General features: G+C 43.3%; 1 protein-coding gene across 1 annotated transcript in view; it reads left to right on the forward strand.

Moving 5' to 3' along the window:
• KCNJ6 (potassium inwardly rectifying channel subfamily J member 6) overlaps positions 1-20,878 on the forward strand; it is a 250,388-nt gene that overhangs the window by 177,888 nt on the left and 51,622 nt on the right. Inside the window, exon 3 of the mRNA XM_034655619.1 lies at positions 7,938-8,858. Coding sequence (XP_034511510.1) covers positions 7,938-8,858 — 921 coding nt within the window. The remainder of the gene's footprint in view (positions 1-7,937; positions 8,859-20,878) is intronic.

The following is a 20,878-nucleotide window of genomic DNA, read 5'->3' on the forward strand; positions in this document are numbered from 1 at the left end:
TTCCATACAAATTTAAGGACTATTTGTTCCAGTTCTTTGAAAAATGTCCTCGGTATTTTGATCGGGATAGCATTGAAAGTGTAGATTGCTCTGGGTAGTATGGACATTTTAACTATGTTAATTCTTCCAATCCATGAGCATGGAATATTTTTCCATCTTTTTATGTCTTCCTCAATATCTTTCAAAAGTGATCTATAGTTTCTAGGATATAGGTCCTTTACGTCTCTGGTTAAGTTAATTCCAAGGTAACGTATGGTTTTTGGTGTTATTGTAAACAGGGAGGTTACCTTCTGACCCAGGACCAACAGACAATAAAAACATCACATAACAACTAATCCCTTCTACATTGAAAGTGAAAAGTGCTACAGGAAAAGCAAACGGTAGCACAAGGAAGACTGAGGGGCAGCAATGACTGCAACTTTAAAAGGGGGATTAAATTTAGTCCCCAGAAAGAAGGTGATCTTGGCTCAAAGAGTTGAAGACCCACAAAATATTGGGAAATCATTTTTAATGGCCACTTAGTATTCCATTGATTGTATCTGCAGCAGTATGTTTAACCAGTGCTTGTGGACAGACATTTAGGTGCTTTCTAATTTTTCACTATTATAGGAGAGGCTGCAATATATCCCCTGCATATAATTGATGGACATTTATGTCATTGTTTCCTTAGAATAACTGTCTAGATCCTGAATTGCTGATCCAAGGCATCTAATCACTCCTAAATTGTGAGACCTCCTGTCACCTGCCCTCCAGAAAGACCTTGTCAGTTACACTGCCCGTAAAACATGCACGTTCACAATTCCACGGCCTCACCCAATACACACATTCCACATACTGTATTTGCCATTCATTCCTAATTATGCCAACTTTAGGGTAAAAAATGTTATTATATTTGCACTGCTTTTACTTGGTTGAGCAGTCTTTCCATACGCTTTATAGCTCTGTGTATCTCTTCTCTTATAAACTCCTTATTCATCTCCTATGATCGTGTTTTTTTTTCTATGGAGGTATTTATTGCTTTTGTAAATTGGGAATATATATGTTATGTGTTGCAAATATTTTTCCTGGTTTGTCTTCTTACTTTTTTTAACAAACATTTAAAATTTTTGTACTGACAAAAATACCAGTCTTTGAAAATAGTTTCTGGATTCCTATCATAGTTAGAAAGGCTCTCTCAACTCTCACAATTACAAAAATACATCTTCTACGCCTTCTGTAGCGGTTTTTTTTTCTTGGCATTTAAATCCTTAATCCACTTGGAATTTATTCTGATATAAGAAATAAGGAAGGGACGCATCACTTTCTGGGCATACAGCTGTCCCCACAGTGTGTGCTGAATAATGCCCCCTTTTTCTGACCCCTGGGCCGGAGTCCCACCTGGCTTCCTGCCCTGCTCTCTCCTCCTGCCCCTCACACCTCTTGTCTCTTCCTCCACCCCTCCTCTGGCGGCTCCTCTCCTTCTGACTTCTTAATGTAATTTGTTTCCTGGATCCTCTCTTCTATATTCTCTTCTCACTCTGCACAATCGCCCCCGGAACTTCTAACCATACCCACAATTGCAGCTTCCCCTGGTGTGCACCGATAACCTTCCGAACCTGGAGCCCAGTCTGTCACCACTAAGCTTCAGCCCCACACACCTGATTTCCCACAGAAGCGCCCACCTGAGTGTCTGCAGATACTCTCAGCCCAAACCGGCATCACCGTCTAACCTCATGCCTCCAGGACTGTCCTGCCACCCCTGGATGATCTCCTGCCCATGCCCCTCCACAGCTGCTAATCTCCGAATTATGCTAATTCTGCTTCCTATTCAACCCTAAATCCACTGCCACTTCCTCATCCTCATACTGCTCCCTTACTCCGGCACTTAGCTGTTTCTCCTTCTTGCCAGTGCCCTGTATCCAGAATTCAGCAAATCCAGCCTGTGGCCTCTTTCTGTACTGCTCATAGCTAGGATTCGCTTTACATTTTTTTAAGGGTTATAAGAAGTTTTTTAAAAAACAAAGAAGAATATGCAACAGACACTTATGTTGCCTACAAAGACTGAACTATCTACTCTTGGGCCTTTACAGAAAAAGTTTGCCAACACTTCCCTCTAGTCTATACTCCGCATGAACACCCTCCAGAGATGTCTTTATAAAATACATGAACTATTCAATCATATCACCCCCCATTTTAAGACCAATGTCCATAGCCTGGTACAAAAGACTTCGGGTCCAGCCTGGTTCTCATCCACTGCTCTCCTAGCTCCCTCCATTTTCCCCACGCATGCTCTATTCCAGGATCTCTGTCATTCCCAAAGAAACCTGATTCATCCCTTCAAGACTTTCACACATGTTGTTGCTGCTTTTCAAATGCCCCATATCCCAGCTTTTGTTTATCAGAAAGCAAACACACACTTATCACTTCCTTGAGCAAACCCATCCTGCTCTCCACCCAAGACAGATTTAGGTTTGAGCTTGGTGATATCCTCTTAGTGCCCCTTTCCTTTGTCTTTTTTCACATCGTATCTCAATTTGTCGCTTACTTCTGACCAGAGAAATGCCTTCCCAGTGAGATCTTTTTAGAACTCAGTAGACCTCACACGGTAAGGTGCCTTGCATTTTAAACTGTCTCCTCTAATCAAGAGTGCCGAAACAAATATATCACATTCTTTTGATTCAGGGGAGAAAAAAAGAAAGTAAAGTAAAATAAAAGTAAGCCACATTTGATAGGCCATCTAGGGACTCTCAATAACACAAGAACTATTTGAGTAGGTCATTTTTTCAAGTTTTGGTAAAACATACATAACATAAAATTTACCATTTTAAACACTTTAAAGTGTACAATTTAGTTGCATTAAGTACACTCACGATGTTGTGCAACCATGATCACTCTCCATTTCCAGAATTTTTTTTAACATCACAAACAAATAACTCCCCATTCTCTCCCTTCAACCCCTGGTAACCTCTATTCTACTTTCTGTCTCTACGCATTTGTCTCTCCTAGGTACCTCATAAAATCGGAATCATACAATATTTGCTCTTTCATATCTGACTTATTTCACCTAACATTTCAAACCCCAACTGTGGGGGTTTAGTGATGATTTTCTCAGATTCCTTAAATCACACACTAGAAAGGGCTCAATGTTTTGTTTGAAAATTCCTTTTTCTTTTTGATTATAAAAGTGATATAAACTCGTTCTAGAAAGTTTAGAAAAACCAGAATATTTAAAAGAAAATTTTAAAGCACCTGTAAGCCACCCACTTGGAGTTACCCTGTGAACACCTGTGTGCATGTCCTTCCAACTTTTGATTTTTGCGCACGCGTTTGAGACGTCTACCGCTTTCCTACTGGGTTTTCTGAAAGGCGTTAAAAATTCTTAAAGTACTTTTCTAACGTTTCCCAGTCAGCGGAAGCATCACCCAAAGAATTCACATATAATTTGAAATGTAACAATTTGCCAACAGGAGAACATTTATACTGGCCAGGGCACCCCAGCAGCCTTCCCTGGATGAGCCCTGCACCCAAAATTCGACAGCACGATCCCAGGGACTATGGGATCAGGCCCCTTCCAGCTTGTGGCTCTGTGACTTGCTATTATTCCTTTCCAGTTAAATTTCAACACAGGCTATTTTGCACCTTAGCTTGTTTCCTGTCAATTGATCACCTTCCTAAGGGGGGGGGGGGGATAAGAAACAGCTGGCTCTATCACACAGACCCACATTTACTTTAAGCCAAAATCCCGTAAAGCAACTCATAAAGGAAATCATCGGGGTGCTGGGTGTTGCTCCTACCGCTCTCTTGCCCACTGTCCGGCACTCCACAGGCAGCGCAGACTTCCTCCGCTTTCCCTCTGCTCAAGCCACCGCCACGACCTGCGCAAGGATCAGCACGTGTGGAGAGTGGGTCTGACCATGTGACCGCTGCGCATGCGTGGCCTGGGGAGGGGCGGGGCGGGGGGCTCAGGGCCAGTTTCGGAGTAGCGGATAGGGTCAAAGGCTGTGCAGGATCCCAGGGAGACATGCGAGCTTTCCCGAGTGCAGCTGCTGAGCAGCTCAGAAAGCTTTTGCAAATGCAATTCAGATCCCCGTCCAACCCATACCTGGGATTCCAGGCACGAAAGGAACACGGAACGGAAGAACCATCATTAAAGTTGCCCTCTGTATTTCCCTTACACGCATTTGCATTCCTGCTGAGGGGTGCTGGGCCTAGCTCGCTGTTCAGACCTGGGAGGCCCCTCTCTCCCTCATTCAGGGCTTCCCCCCCCATTGTTTCGGAACCGCCTGGAGGCTCAGCCCTCCTTCTGAGCACTCCACACCTCCCTCCTCATCGGCTCACCCTTGCCGTCCCTTGGGACTCCTTCTCCAGTGTCTTCTACTCCCCACGTCCTCTCACACGTCACTGACTTTGTGGTTTCAATCCCTTGCCCACCCCTGCCCTGGGTGCCTGTGACGCCAGAGGCCCAGCCTTACCTGCCACTGCCCAGAAGCCACATTCTCCTCTCTCCTCTTTGGATCTCTGGCTGGGCCTAAGAATTAAACCAACATGGAATCACAGAGCACACGCGTGTACGTGGGAGCCTAACTGAAGAGTACAGACAGAACAGGTGACCAGAGCGGGAAGCTGTCACACCATTCAAAGAGACAATGTGTGACGCATTGGCAAGACAAAGGAGTTTGGGCCATGGGTAATAAATGAAGTGACAAGGAAGATGTGGGTTAGTTTAACAAGGTTTGTTTACACAGCCTTCTCAGTCCCAAATTCCCTGTCTCTGGTGGTGAGAGTGTCCTCTCTCCTCTTGGTACAGGAAAGGACACCTTTGACATGGGAGATTTGTCTCCTGCTTTCAGGAGAACAGGGGGCTCGGGGGTCTTCTTGCACTAGCTCTTTTCTAAGTACCTTTAATTCAAAATAACCAATGTGCCAAAGTGGCATGTTTGGGGGGTGACATATTCTGAACCCCTTCACCATCTTCCCAGGGAGGCACCTTGCCTGCAGCCACTGCCTCTAGAGGGACACCCTTAGAGGCCACCTTCCCACCTCACTCCCCAGGACGTTTGGCTTTCTTTGTTTAATTCCGTTTTTATCTGTTTTTAAAAGGCGCTTAAGTAGCATCTGCGTTTACATTTCCTCCAACACCAGACCTAAGCATTCCATTAACCACATGCTAGTTCCTTAGAGACGCCATACTCAAACAGTCCCGCTTCTCTCCCTGCTCTTTCCCATGCCCAGTGGTGCTTCCTTCTGCTTCTCCATCTCAGTATGGCTGCCCGTAAAATGAGAGATAAGGCTGGGTTTGGTAATAGACACAAAATACATAATGGCTCCAGCACGATGTTTTTCTTCCTTGTTTCTAGTCCGATGGCAGCTGTTTGCCACTGACTCAGGACCCAGGCCCCTCCGCCACCTTCTGACTCCACCATCTTCCATAGAAGGGGCAGGGGCTAGGAGCGGGCACAGCATTCTATTTAAGGCCTTGGCCCAGCAAGACATACCAGCTCAGACAGACCAGGACTCTGCCCTGGCCGCCCCTCAATGCAAAGACTGGGAAATGTGGCCTGGTCCTGAGCTAGAAAAAGAGGAAAAAACAACAACAAAAAGGGAATTTGGAGGATCAACTGGCAGGCTCCCAGGACTACCCAGAGCACTTGTCTCCACTCACTCGTTAACTGTTCAGACAGGTTCCTCCAGGTCAGGACGAATGCCTCGATTTGAAGGTTATGGCCCAGCCAGAAAAAGCAGGAAAATAGTTTCAAACTGGGGGGGGTTCAGGGGGGGTTGTATATTTCCTCTGTGACATTTTGAAGTATGAAATATCACTGAAGACTGTTAAGAGTCAGGTAATCTGACAAGCCCTCTTCTTTGTGTTGGAAGGACTGAAGGACTTGGGGACACCGGGCTCAGGAGGTTTGGTTACAGTCAGAGAGCTTACCACCGGCTCAAAGCAAAACCATACCCCTGGGGCGCCTGGGGCCTTGTGTTCTGCAAACAAAGCCTCCCCACCGTGGTGGGTTTGAGCCCAGAGTTTATCCCACATGAAGTCATATTTAGAGACTCCCAATCAGGGCAAAATTAATAGCATGACCTCAGGCATGACCACTCCGGGCCACACACATCCCCGCCTGGTAGGGGTGCTGGTCTCTGCTTCCATCCAGAGGCCCCACCCACCTCCATCCCGTCCTGACCTCAGCTGCTTCCCTTTGACTCCTGTCCTGGTCTCTTTGTTGGAAGAAGAAAACGAACAAGCAAAGTTTCTTTTTTACAAACAAAGGCTATTGAGGGCAGTGATCTCAAAGTCAAGGTTGTCAAACCAAACCTGGTTCTGTGGACCAGGTGCTGTCTCTTCCTTGTGCTGAAATATAAAAACCAATCCGTGGGATTGATTTTTAAGGAAACTAACCAGCTATGAACAAGGTTAATCTATAAGTGAAGTTGGTACCACTCAGGTCCTCTTCGCAACTATTTTCTTATTCAGGTAAATGTTTTTGCAGCAGACTGTGTTTCTCCTTTAACCCAGGGGAACACACAGTTACCACAGAGAAAATGCATGGCAGAGTCAATGACCCAGAGTGAAAGCCTGGGGAAAGAAACGGCTTATAAAACTCTTAGGAAGCTTTCAAATTATTGACTGAACAAGTAGTTTCATAGAGTGGCTTATGTGTTTACTAGTAGTATCATTTCCAAATTTGCCTTTGCACTCAGATTCTAGAAGAGTTTTCCTAATGCACTGTTAGCTAACACGGTACCAATGCATGAGTAATGAAGGCCATCAGAAAGGAAATAACCGCGAACCAAAACTACAGATGTGACATGTCGAGGCAGAAAGCAAATAAAACGTGTAACACATAGAAAGAGAGCGAACATGTACCCCACACCTTTTTTTTAACCTTGGCATTAAATCAACCATTAAAATATAATGTGTGCATACTTACCAACAAAAACCAGAATTTTTATTTTTCACCTCTGAAATTCATGTCACAATTTAAAGAGCTCTCTCAAAATTCTTGCCCTATTTAAGGAGACTGCTAGCACAGGCACAATTTAATACAAAGGAATACTTATTATATGTCTGTTCCATGCAAGCACATGGCACATACGTGGTTTCATTCAACTTATAACAACCCTATAAATCGGGTATCATGATAACCATTTTGTAAATGTGGAAACTCGGGTTCAATGAACTCAGACAGTGTATTAGTCCACTCGGGCTGCTGTAACAGAATACCAGAGTGGGGGGCAGGGCTGAAGGGTTCAGATGACGAAGCTGGCAGGATTCCTTTCCGGCCACCTTGATTGGGTTGGAAGACCTCTCTTCCTGGTTTGCAGATGGCCGCCTTCTCACCGTGTCCTTACATGGCCTTCCCTGGTGCACACCCTGATGTCTCTCCCTCTTCTGATAAGGACACCTGTTCTATTAGGGCTCCACCCTTAATGTTAGTTATCTCCTTAAAGGCCGTATCTCCAAATACAATCACATTGGGGGTTAGGTCTTCCACACAGACGGCGGGGGAGGGCACAATGCCATCCATAACAGATAGCATCTCTAAGAGCCCACGATTGCTAAGCGGCAGAACCAAGACTGTCTGAATTGAAACATTTCTTCATCCAGGGTGTGCTACCTCTCCCATGTGATGGCATCTCAGATGGAATGGGAAGACATCCCGTGTAGGGGCTGACTCTTAGAACTTGCTGGAGGGAGACAGTCTGACTGCAGTAAGCTCTGTCCCTGTGGGCCGGGTGAGGAAGTATTCACACGAGCTAGATCATAGGGCACAGGAGTCCAAGTCAACTAAAGGCCTGTCCAGAGATGCCAAATAAAAATGGCTTCACCTATTCTGTTAAAAGCTACACAATGTTATTTGGTTTCACTACCAGACACCATACACAGCGTGGTTTCCATGATCCCAAAAGAACCAGTATTTCATTCCATTTTTCTTTTCTTTCCTCCAAACTACCAGCTAACGTCCTGGAGGGCGACTCAATGGATCAGGACGTTGAGAGCCCTGTGGCCATTCACCAGCCGAAGTTGCCTAAGCAGGCCAGGGACGACCTGCCAAGACATGTCAGCCGAGACCGGACCAAACGGAAAATCCAGAGGTACGTGCGGAAGGACGGAAAATGCAACGTCCATCACGGCAACGTGAGGGAGACCTACCGCTACCTGACGGATATCTTCACCACCTTGGTAGATCTCAAGTGGAGATTCAACCTGTTGATTTTCGTCATGGTTTACACAGTGACATGGCTCTTTTTTGGGATGATCTGGTGGCTAATTGCATACATCCGAGGGGATATGGACCACATAGAGGACCCTTCGTGGACTCCCTGTGTCACCAACCTCAATGGGTTCGTCTCTGCTTTTTTATTCTCAATAGAGACAGAAACTACCATCGGTTATGGCTACCGGGTCATCACGGACAAGTGCCCAGAGGGAATTATTCTCCTCTTAATCCAGTCTGTGCTGGGGTCCATTGTCAATGCATTCATGGTGGGATGCATGTTTGTAAAAATATCGCAACCCAAGAAGAGGGCAGAGACCCTGGTTTTTTCCACCCACGCGGTGATCTCCATGCGGGATGGGAAACTGTGCCTGATGTTCCGAGTCGGGGATCTCAGGAATTCCCACATCGTGGAGGCTTCCATCCGAGCCAAGTTGATCAAGTCCAAACAGACCTCAGAGGGTGAGTTCATCCCCTTGAACCAAACAGATATCAATGTAGGGTATTACACCGGGGATGACCGTCTGTTTCTAGTATCACCACTCATCATCAGCCACGAAATTAACCAACAGAGTCCTTTCTGGGAGATCTCCAAAGCCCAGCTGCCCAAAGAGGAACTGGAAATTGTGGTCATCCTAGAAGGAATGGTAGAAGCTACAGGTAAGGCATGCTCCATCCTGGGTTATCTGTGGGATCAATGCTCATTTTAAGCTGGACCCGACATACTTATTTATGATAACATATGAAAATCGAATTTCACTCACTATTGATTCCACCCCCTTGTTTCATGAAATAATAGGCCTATGTGTCCTATAACTTTGGCAAACCCACCAAGAAGTCTAACCATTTCACTTTTTAAAAGCCTTTGGAAATTAACCAATAAACAATTTTTCAAAAGACCACTTATATTTTAAATTTCCAAATATTTACTGAAATTAATATCTTATCGGTCTCCAAAGTACTTTTTAAGCGGCTCTGAAGCATTTGGTTAATTTAAACACTGGAGGTTATTTATTGGCAAGCCAGGAGGAAAAAGCTAAGCCTTTCAAAGGAAACCTGACAAATTGCTTTAACAAAAATGCAATTTCACCCCTTCTTGGGAAGCACTGGTCTTTTATATCAAGTGCAGGCAGGTGCCTTTCCACATGCTCTACCTGCTGAACCCCCAGCTGACATGACACTGTGGACCCAGTAAATAATTCTAGCAGGAAAGGAAAAAAATTGAAGATCCATTCATCACAATCCTATTGACCCTTCTGCTATTAATGGCTGATCATTAGTGTGTTCTCAGGAAAATGATCTGTCCTCAAAATAGAGAAACAGTCTGTTTTTATCGACGTCTTCACTCATATCTGAACTTTACACATTACACATCCCAACAGCAAAGCAGGTTCTGTCCATATTCATCAGTAACATTCCACAAGATAGATCCCTACATTCTGACTTAAGCTAAGAACAGTGCCCTACAGAAAAAGTGTAAACTGAAATCCAAATTCATTATTTTCTTTCCTGTTCTTCGGAGTTATCAATATTAGACTTAAAGTCCTATTTGGATATGCAAGCTGCCCTTCTGTGTTTTGAAGTCTGCAACCTGAGGCTCAGGGTTCATCTATATAATCTGAAAATGCACGGACAATAGCCTGGCTCCAGATTCTTCTTCAACCTATAACCTGATCTTGGTCATCCCTTGAAAGTCGTTGGTCCTCCGTGTTTCCACTTCGCGGTACCCAACAGGCAAAGTCATAACCTCTAACTAACTTCTCTTAGAGTGGTGGAAACTTTTGTACTAGTTTTTTGGGTGTTTTTTTTTTTTTATTATTGCAGCAAACAATGAAAATGTGAGTAAAAGTCTTTGTGTGGAGCTCAATGATTGGCATGTGCTCTTTTCCATAAAACAAAAGGAACATGGACCAAATTTGAAATGGCTTTAAAGAATAGCAAAAGATTTCATGTGAAATACTCAGAGCGGCTCATGTGAATAGGGCTATCTGTACCTTGAGCCTGACTTTCCCGTGTACTAGCAAGATGATTGTGTGGGGGGAGGAGGAAGACGAGAGAGGAGAAGGGAGGGGAAGAGAGAGGGGAGGAAACAATCCAAATGGGGAGCTCTGTCATTTTCTCGCAGACCAGAAACTTCTCCCACCTTGGCTGAGCACAGGGACTCTGGATCCCCCTAGTGGTGGCCACTGTGGTACAGCCTCCAGCAGCCTAAACTGACCACTCATGATGTGGTTTTAATATTAGATTTCTCACTATTAATGATGTAGTATATGTTGGCTAACTGAATTTAAATTAAAAAAAAAAAGATTTCTCACTATAAACTCTCCCAGTAGGACATAAGGGAGGGGAATGGACAAGCCTTCTTATCATCGTCTGAGTTCAAAAAGCAAAAGCCACTGGAGATACACCTCCTGGTTATTGGTGTTAATCTGAGCTTCAAATTGCAGGAGCTGAGCTTCGTGTTCCCTCAAACCAAAGCCCAATCTCGAAAAATAAATGAATCCAGGATAAGCAAATTATCTTTGTAATGTCCCCGAGTTGGAATTCTCCCTGGGGCAGACCCTGTCTTTCTGATGACAGCTTGTTATGAGTGAGGCTTTCTAAAGGGGAACATTGTTTTCTTGGTAATTAACAGGGATACTTGCCTCCGAGCATTCAAGCAGTCTTTCTTACTGCTTTCTTGGGGAAAACTTGGTAGTTGCCAGCAAAAAGAATCAAAACACTTACCCCTGTTCCTGGGGAAAGGCAATTACTGTTAATTTTCTTTTTTAAAAAATAGTTAATTTCTGTTAAGTGGAGGGAAGAGTGTTCTAGAAAGTTCTGGGTTTGTCTGGAAGCTGGATATGTCTTGATCTTTTCCTGATGGGATTCATACAGTTCAGTACTTCCAGAACATCTGATCTCTTAAACTTCAGCGGGATGCTTTTTCTTTGTGAATGAAAAGTGCAAATGGGATTTATGGGTACTAAACAGGCCCTTGAGGGATGATGGAGGGAATGCTTCAACAAGTCAAAGCCACAGGGAGAAAAAAAAAAAAAAAGAAAATGACAACCGAATGCACACCAAGGAAAACAAATTCACAAGGAACTAATTATTCATTGTAGGGCTGGATGGGAAATCAGAAGCCTTGAAAACAGCAAGCTGACACAAAACAATTTCCGTTTTATTCATTCCTTGCAAAAATGTCTTAGTTGACCTTAAACCACTACCACTGATCCCAGTTAGCAGGCCTCTTCCAAGGATGAGCCCCAGCCTGCAACCTCACCACAGGGCTCTCTTCCTGTCACGCATGTTGTGGTTACGCAGTGACCCCAGTATGGTGCTTGCTGAAAATCTGAGATATCCTGCAGGAAGCTGAGTATCCACCAGGATCCTTCAGTCTGCTGAGCGCCCAGGCCTGGCACAGGTCAGTTGGTGTTCCATTGGTGCACTGTATTCTCGCGATAGCTGTACCAGCAAGCCCGCTGTGTCATGTCACTTAGAGTCAGGCACATTTTTAGCAAATGAAAGTAAGCTCCTTGAAGGCAGGACGTGAGTCTTGCCCAACTTTAATGCCCTGCACGTCCTGGCCCCAGTCCTCCCCTCGGTAAGTCCTCTAGCCTCATAATAGACAGACAAAAGATAGACCCACATCCTTGGTGGATGGCTTCAGTCTGGTCCAGCCCAGAGCCAGAGGGATGTGCACGGTGACCTCTCGAGAACCTTCCAGTCATGTGATTCTATTTTTGAAAATGAATCAAACCCTGGAAAATTCTGACACCAGCCACCCAGACATCTGGGAACTGGCCGTGTCTCATCCTGCAAATATATTTTTAAAGGGGGCCCTTTATGTTCCTGACACGTGGGCAATTTTGAGATAGTGATGTTTACAGAAGGGTTCACAGCTACGTAAACAAACGTGCTCAGCAGCTGCGGCAAATGTGCTTTAAAATAGTAAAGCATTCATATAGACTGTTATTTATAGAGGGCTAATTGGCCGGGAGGCTAGATGACAGCTACGCGGAGCTGGGCCCATTGCCAGCCAGCTCCTCACTATAGCCTTTCTGATTGATGAACTTCCATATTTACCCCCAACGATTATGCAACTGTGACAAGCAGCCCTTTCCAACACCTCAGCAAATGTGCCTCGTTAGTTAGGATGAATCCCCATTAGGCTTTTTTTTATATACTTTTTATTATGGAAATCATAAAACTTCTAGAAGAGTAGACCAAGTAGTATAATTAACTCCCATGTACCCATCATTCAATTTCTAGAATCGTCAATTCACAATCAAACTTGTTCCGTCTGTACCACCACTCACTAACCGCCCCCCGCATCGGATCATTTGATCTACACATCTTTCCGTGTGTGTTTCTAAAAGACAAGACTTGTAGAACATAATCAGAACACTGCTGTGGCACCTAAAATACCTAAAATAATGAGTGATCCTTCCTTAAGATCCAATATCTAGGTGTTCCAACTTCTAACTGTCTCACAAATGCCTTTTTTATTGCTTTCAAATCTGCGTATTTGAGTTGGGATCAAGAAGAGGCTAACACTGTGACTGGTTGGGATCTCGCTCAAGCCTCTTAATCTCTGAGCCCCACCTCCATCTCTGGGGATGTTTTTCCTTCAGTGATTTCTCAAAGAAGAGTACTTCCGGAAAATTTAAATACTGCACAGAAAACTGGGGAAGTGGGGGATGGGAGGAAGCCAAGTCCGTGCAGATACACTAACTAGCACATGTGGAGAGGGTTTTGGCACAAAAACATCACACCACAGAGCACAGGAGTTCACAGCTCTTACTTTACAGATGAGGAAAAAGAGGCCAAGCAAGATGAGTGTCTAGCAAGATGAGTACTTGGCAAAAGTCAAATGGCCTCTGGGAGAGTAGGAACTTGAAAGCAAGATCTCTGACGTTTACAGCCTCCAAGTCCAGTGCTCTTTGCATGGTGAATGCTGTTGGTTCATGAGGATTCAATAGAGAAGGGCACCCAAAGGAAATAACTGTTTAGTGTGCAAACAGGCTGTCTTCCCTTTTCCTCTACTATTAGTTTCTATTTTTCTTCAAGGTGTCTCTTGGTCTCCAGTGTTACCGGTTCATTTTAAAACGCTTTATGCATTCACGTGAATTTTTAACAGCCATATGTTAAAATTAAATGTGCCACAAAACAGCACTGCCATCCAAATCAAGTAAGCAATGTCTACACAGATACCTCTGGACAAGTATGATGTTCTCTCAGATCTGATTTCCAAGTACCATTTTTCTTCGCTGTGATCAAAATGCCACTTCACTGTAATAGAGGAGAATATGAGATCACAGATTTTGAAAAGGTGGCATTTCGCAGATAAGACGGTTGAGTGTTAGCATTACAGTACTCTTAAGGTATTTCTAGTAATGATATTTCATGCCTGTTACATTTTTCAAATCTTATTTTCTCCTTTTGATAAGTTACGGCTAATCTCTCCATTGGCAAGTCATTATCTCAGGATTTATCATTTTTGTCGTAGGAGTTATAACCCCAACTACCTAACCCTGGGAACAGAATTAATTGATGTGATCTAAGGTGTTAAGAGCTTGGGTGAAAACCTCCTGGTAAATCTATATAGAAAGGAATAAAAAAAAAACCTTCAAGGACACATGAATTTATTTTTCCTAGGTAGAAATCTACCATTCATCAACATCAAGAAATCCAACTGTCCTTTCTTCCCTCGAACGCTAGGTTCAAGTGATTTATTCAGGGCTTCTTTCCAAAACGTCTACCTCAATATTCCAGTAGTGTCATTAGCTGGATAAAAACTGATGATAATTGCTCCCCAAATAGAGTAAACTTTTTGTGATCCTCAGTAGTTGGAGGACACTGTGTACTGGTTCCCCAAATGTCCTAACAGTCTGAGGCTGGATGACAGGGTTTTAAGCTTTTCCACAACCCCTCTAAAAGGAAGAATACTGTAACTCTGTTAAATATTATAACTCTGTTAAATATTTCCCCTAATTCAGGAGGCATGTGGGGTCTCATAATTTAGAAGATCATCCATCAAAGCAACCATATATTATTGTGATTGTGATAATAAAACACAAAAAAATGACATTGACAAAAAAATTTTCATTATGAAAACACCAGCACCAAACAATCCACTGTTCTTCCTTTTCTAAATAGGCCATGAAGAGCTACTGAAATAGATGTCCCATAGAAGTCAATGACGGACACACAATATATGCAATTTAGATTCAAACCCAAGAAAAAAAATGAATTAGCATCTAAAAGTTACCTCTAGCCCAAACTCGAAAGTCAGTACTCAGGTTGGGAAGAAATAGCACTTTTCAAATTAAGAGATGAGTGTCAAATCGTATGAAGCCTCTAACTGGCATATCCTTAAATGCATGGAGTTTTGTTATTTCCTAGGGCATTCCACAATATGAGTGAGGGCAGCGTGCTGCCAGTGAAACAGTGCTACTGGACAGTTCCTAATGACCAGGAGAGAATCACTGGGGAAAACCATGTAAATTATTCACACACACACACGCTACACAGTGAGCTAAACAGCCAGAGATGCTTCTTCTCCAGTTAAGCGTGCCCTTCTTCTTCTCTCTTACACCAACCCACTTGCAAATTCTGTTTGTTATATTAATTGTTTAGTATGCCTCTTTTTTAAAAGTAATCTCTTTCAGCTACAGCTAAGCCTAAGTGTTTCTTCGTGCTATTTGTAGTGCCAGGCCATCCTGGGTCCAAACCACAGTTGCTCCATCCACTGGCTTCCTTAATCTCTCAATGCGTCGAGATTTCTTCCACACTAAAATTGGAGCAATAATGGTACCTACCTCACGGGTGACCTTTTGACTTCCTGATACTGCGAGAGCAGATCATTCCTTCCCCCACAGACTGCACAGGTGAAAGGCCACAGAGAGCCAACCTTTGAGAGGATGGGAAGCCTGGCAGTCCAAAGGGCCAACCACGGAGAGTGGCTCCATTGTTTTCAGGGACCTTGCAGCTGATGTCTCGACAGAATAACAAATGACCCTCTGAAGACTCTGAATAGTCAAAACGGCAAATGTTAACTTGTGATAGCCAGTTCAAGAAATGCATACTCACAACTGAGTGTAAATGCCAGCCTGGCCTCTGCCCCAGTTACTTACCACGAATTACAAACGATGGGATGTGAATTAATGAGGATCACCGGACTCAGAAAAGACTTTGCATTCCTATAGATAGTAACATTTCATCATTATCATTTCTGCCCAAAGTGGACATGAATATAGATTTTTCTCGGGTCTTCTAAGGCAATGGCTCAGTGAGGACAAGGCCAATAGTCTGCATTTGAAAACAGTATTTCTATGTTCCCAGTTCTCCTCTTAGGTCTCTCATAAGAACTCTAAGGTATTGGGTGATGTCCCAATTTGGAGAATGTAGTTTTGTGCTGTTAACTCAACTCAACTGCATTATAATGCTTTACATAATAATTCCCTAGAGATACTTCTGCTTTAAACTATGGATATACTTCAACAAAATGGACAGTTCACCCTTAAATGATGTGGAGGTTAGGGGCACTGACCCCCCATGCGGTTGGAAATCCATGTATAATTTGACTCTCCCAAACTTAACTACTGATAGCCTACTGTTGAACAGAAACCTTACAAATAACACAGTTGATGAACACATATTTTTGTATGTTATATGTAATATATACTATATTCTTATGATAAGTAAGCTAGAAAAAAGAAAATGTTAAGGAAGTCATAAGGAAGACAAAATACATTTACAGTACTATACAGTAAAAAGTCCACATATAAGTGGACCCACGTAGTTCAAACCTGTGTTGTTCCAGGGTCAAATGTAAATGGTAATCTCTGTATAGCCAACTCCAATGTTCTTTATTGACTAAGAAGAGTGATAAAGATACTGTAGCAGTCCGCTTCCCATAAGTTATGTTTCAGTAACAAACAGCCCTAAGGGCTTAAAAACACAAAGGCTTATTTTTCATTCACATTACATGTGAGCTACAGCTCTGTTCACATCGTGTTTGCTCCAGGATGCAGACTGAAGGAGCAAGCAGTCCTATGTAGGACATGCCGTTCTCATGGCAGAGAGAAAAAAGAGAAATGGCAGGACGCCTCCCTACTGTTCATCATGTACCTATGGCCGTGATTGATATCCATGAAATGAGGAAATACAGTTGCCTCATAGGATGTGGAATAAACAATTGAGAACTGAATAATACAAGCTACCACAGATAACCAAGCGGTTTTGAAAATCAGGAGACTGAATTAAAAAAATTTTTTTCTTAGTTTATTCATTAATTTATTCATTAACTAATGCATTCTTAAGCACCTATTACGTGCCCATACTCTTCTTTTGTGTGTGTGTGTGTGTGTGTCTATTTTTTAAAATATTTTTTTATTATATTATGTTAGTCACCAAGGAGGGCACGTATTGCATGATGCACTGGGTGTCATACGCAACTAATGAATCATTGAACTTTACTTCAAGAACCAGGGATGTACTGTATGGTGAATTAAAAATTTTTTGTGAGTTAAGGTCTAAAGTGGACAGTAGTTATTAGTGTTGTGCACCCAATATGCCCAGCTTTCATCCTTCCAGACCCATGTTTGGATCACATTTCCCTGTTCCTATTGAACATGGCCATGTGATGCACATCCTTCCAGAAGTATACACATAAGCCATGCATATCACTCTGGTGGAAAATTCACAAGCCGAAGGGTAATGTTCCCTTCCTCTTCTATGGTTCTCAAAGTCTATGTCACAGTGGAGCCTCTATATTGTCTGTTAACTGGCCGAAGAGTAGACCCCTGTAAAGTCACTTGTATCATGTGGCATGACTGAGAAATAACCTCATGTTATTGGTTAATATTGGGTTAAGCCCCTGAAATTCGGGTTATTGCCTTGGTGAAATCTAGCCTATCTTGCCTAATACAAAATGTCACACTAATATTTTGACAAGTTGGCTATTGTACATTGCTAATAGCTCTAGATTAGCCATGAATTGAATCTGTAGGTAGTTACTTTGCAGAACTTCCCCTCCCCCCTTTAAGTTCTCCCTTCACAGGCTAAGCCTTTCAGATCAGACAGGCTGACTTCAAATTCTGTCTCCACTCCTGACTGTCAGTGAAATTGGATACATCATATTCCTTGATTTCACCAAACCTCTTTTTCCATTCTGAAAAATGAGAATCATACTACATCCACAGGAAGGTTCCATGAGATAATACATGTAAGTCACTCATCATGAGACCTAGTGCATAGTAAGTGCTCAATAAATTTAGAGAGTGAATCTGTAATTCTGTGAACCCTGCTATTCTCATTATAGTGCCTATTAGATGCCAATTACTTTAGTAGGTGCTTTGCACAAAGATTATTTTCAATCCTCAAAACAATTCTGAAAGGTAGGTATCATCCTCATTTAACAAATGAGGAGTTGACTATCGAGCGGGGAGTTAAAGAGTCACTTTCCCAAGATCACCCAGCCGGTGAAGTGATAAAGCCAGGATTCAATCTCAGAGCTGCCCACCTCCCAGTCTGTCTGTCCCATGGCTCTCCAGAGGCGGCATGGTCCACACAGTCACATTTAAATGGGTATTTATTGATTCGAGTTCATTAGTACACTGACAATTATGGCTCAATGATATATTCTCTTCTGATTACTGGCCTTGGCTTGCCCATCAGGCTCACCTCACCTGACCATAAAAGGCAGGAGCAATCTGCTCTTGCATAACATTTGGCACTGTGTCTCCTGAAAGGACACCTACTGGCTCATACTCCAGATCCTGCCTAATTCAGTGTTGTCAGGTGACCATGCCAGTTGATTCTCTGGGCCAACCCCATCCAAACAACCCGATGCCATGCCAAGTATAACCCAAAGTGCAATCAAGCAGCCAGCTCACAAACCCACAGGGAAAGAAAAAATAAAGTTTAATATTGAAAGGGAAGAATCAATTTTGACTCTCAACTCCCTGCCAGAAAGTACAATAATAAAAAGATTTAGGTTTTGACTATCCTAATTAAACCTTGTTGGGGTTTCCATTTCATTGCAAAATGTCCAGCAAGACTCTTTTTGGGGTTTGATGATGATGACAATTTTTCTCTAGTCACTGAGGTCATCCTTAGAAGATTTTAATTAAACTTTTGCTGAGTAAATACATTTCCTCTTACATTTTCTCAAGCATATTTTATATAGGGTGAATATTAATAGAAATCTGTGAAAGCCACTGGTTGAGGAGGGGCTGATGGGGGATGACATTAGAGGAGAACCCACAATGGGAGTATCTAGGAGACAAAGCTAAAGGTTGAGTCTAAAGTGGATTAATGCCCTGTTCACACTGGCCCCAAATTAAGTGTGTTTAATACAACACAGACAGCTAAAGGAGCAATAAAGTATTAGTCCTTTATTTGCTTTAGATACTTGGTTTTCTATATTGTCTGTTCCTCCAAAGTTGGAAAAGTTGTCAATCTTCAGGGGAACAAAAACAATGTTGGTCCATGACTCTTGCAGAACCTTTTAAGAATCCACAAGGCCCAGTAAGGGTCAAGAAAGATTTCCAAACACCTCCCTGAGTCTTTCCAGCATGATTCATTTGTGTTCACCCAGAGGGACTTCAGCGTGTTCGGTCTTGCCTGGAGACCCTGTGTCAGCCCCCACAGCTAGGAGAAGAAAGAGGTCACGTTCATTAAGCCAACAGCAGAGGACTGTATTTGGAGGCAGGCAACTGGATTGGCCATGGACAAACCAGGCCAAGAGCAAGGAAGGGCAGGGATGTTTCCAGTACAACTTTGCAGCCTCCACTGCTGTGGTGATCTGGCACAGATTCTCACCCTGTGTTTGGTGGATGAATTAGCAAAAGTCCCCCTGGAGGTGGAAATACCCTTCCAGACATTGAAAAGGCTAGCTGAGGGTACCATGAGTTCCCATGTCAGCAAAGCAAGGCATTCTCTATTGCCACATTGAAGGGTAGAATGACACAGTGACATTTCTTTCCTTGAGTTCAGTCTGATACATGCTCAACCTGGTAGAAGGAGACATCTCATGAGTAATGAGCATCCATTATCTGGGAAGGCAATGGCCCGGTGGACAGGAGACAGAAAAGATATTAGATAAAAATGTGCAGTTGCCTTCACTGCATCCCACTTGTCCTGCCCTAGGGTCTCTACTTAGGATGAAACAAAATTCACAGATGGATCCAAGGAGTATGCATCTAAATTTAAATGGTTAGTCTGTTCATGTTCCATTTACCAAAATCTACTTTCTCCTCTCTCTCTGATCTAACACCACTTCTCCTACATAACAACCTGGCTTCAAACTTAGTTGAGAAAATGGAAGCAATTGGGATGGACCACTGGTCCTCCTTCACACAGCCATATCTATCACCCTGCCTGGGCCATTAACCCCTATGCATCTTCTCTCCTATTCTTGGAGAGCCCCTGTTCAACCCAGGGCCAACTCTGGATCCCACCCCTTCAGTCTACTCAAAGATTTCCAGACTGCACCATCTTTGTCTTTCTTCCATCAACAATTTTTTTCTTAAAAGTCTATTTCCATCAGCATAAAAATATTCCCTGATCTCTGCCATCTTCAAAACCAAACAAAAACAAAACTATACATCTGTTGGCACCATGCTCCTCTTCAATACCGTGCCATTCCTTGACTCTCCTTCTCACATTACTTCTAGAAGGGATTATCTGTCATCCCCACTGCCATCTTTTAACTTCTCATCCTAAATGGGCTTCCATTCCGAGCACACCACTGAAACTCCCTGGCAGTGTCCATCCTGTTAGTTCCAAAGGCCACCCCTCTATTCCTGTTCCATTTGTCCTGTCCACATAATGACCACTGTCTCTTTCCCCAACCTTTCTCCCCTGGCGTTTATCACTTCTTCTGCTTTCCCTCCTTCTTCAGTGAAAGCTCCTTTCCATCTTCCTCTGCAACCTATTTCTTCTTGCCTCTGAGCCCATTCTATCTGGAGTCCTATTGTCCACATTCCCGCTGAGCCATTTCAGCCAGGCCCTTGACTTCAATTACCATCTTTTTTGCATGTGACATCAAATTTCTATCTCTGGCCCTAACCTCCCCCCTGAGTTCTGCACTCAGAAATCTAGCTGCATACATGGCATCCCTATTTAGATGCCTAACAAGCCTGTACAACTAATGTGGCCAAAGCAGAAACTAGAGATTCTAGAATCCGCTACAATTTCTTCCCTCCTCCGTCTTCTCCATGTTCATAAATGTCATGATCAGTCATTCAATGACTTACACCAAAAACTGCAGCAACATCCTTGATTCATCTCACTCCCTTGCCATCCGGAAGTCCTATAGATATGACTTTCAAAATACGTCTACGTCTATGGCTACCACCCCAGATTAAGTTGTCATATGTTGAGGGAACGACACTCGACGGAGTCTCCCTGCTTTTCTTTGACCATCCTACAAAAGTCCATTTCGCACATAGCATCTTGAGTGCTCTTAATAAATGTTAACCAGAGCAAGTCATTCCCGTGCTTACAGTGCTCCAAAAGATTCCCACGACACTTGGAAAAATCCAGATTCCTTGCCATGCCCTACAAGTTCCATCTGGCCTCTCTCCAGCCTGCTTCGCTGCTTTTACCTCCAACCACTTTCCCACCTGACTCACCATGCTGCAGCCACCTGGGTTCACCATTCGGAACACAGGGAAACTTCTACAGGAAGG

The sequence above is a fragment of the Ailuropoda melanoleuca genome, chromosome 1 (genome assembly GCF_002007445.2).
Source record: "Ailuropoda melanoleuca isolate Jingjing chromosome 1, ASM200744v2, whole genome shotgun sequence".
In the NCBI taxonomy this organism is placed as follows: domain Eukaryota; kingdom Metazoa; phylum Chordata; class Mammalia; order Carnivora; family Ursidae; genus Ailuropoda; species Ailuropoda melanoleuca.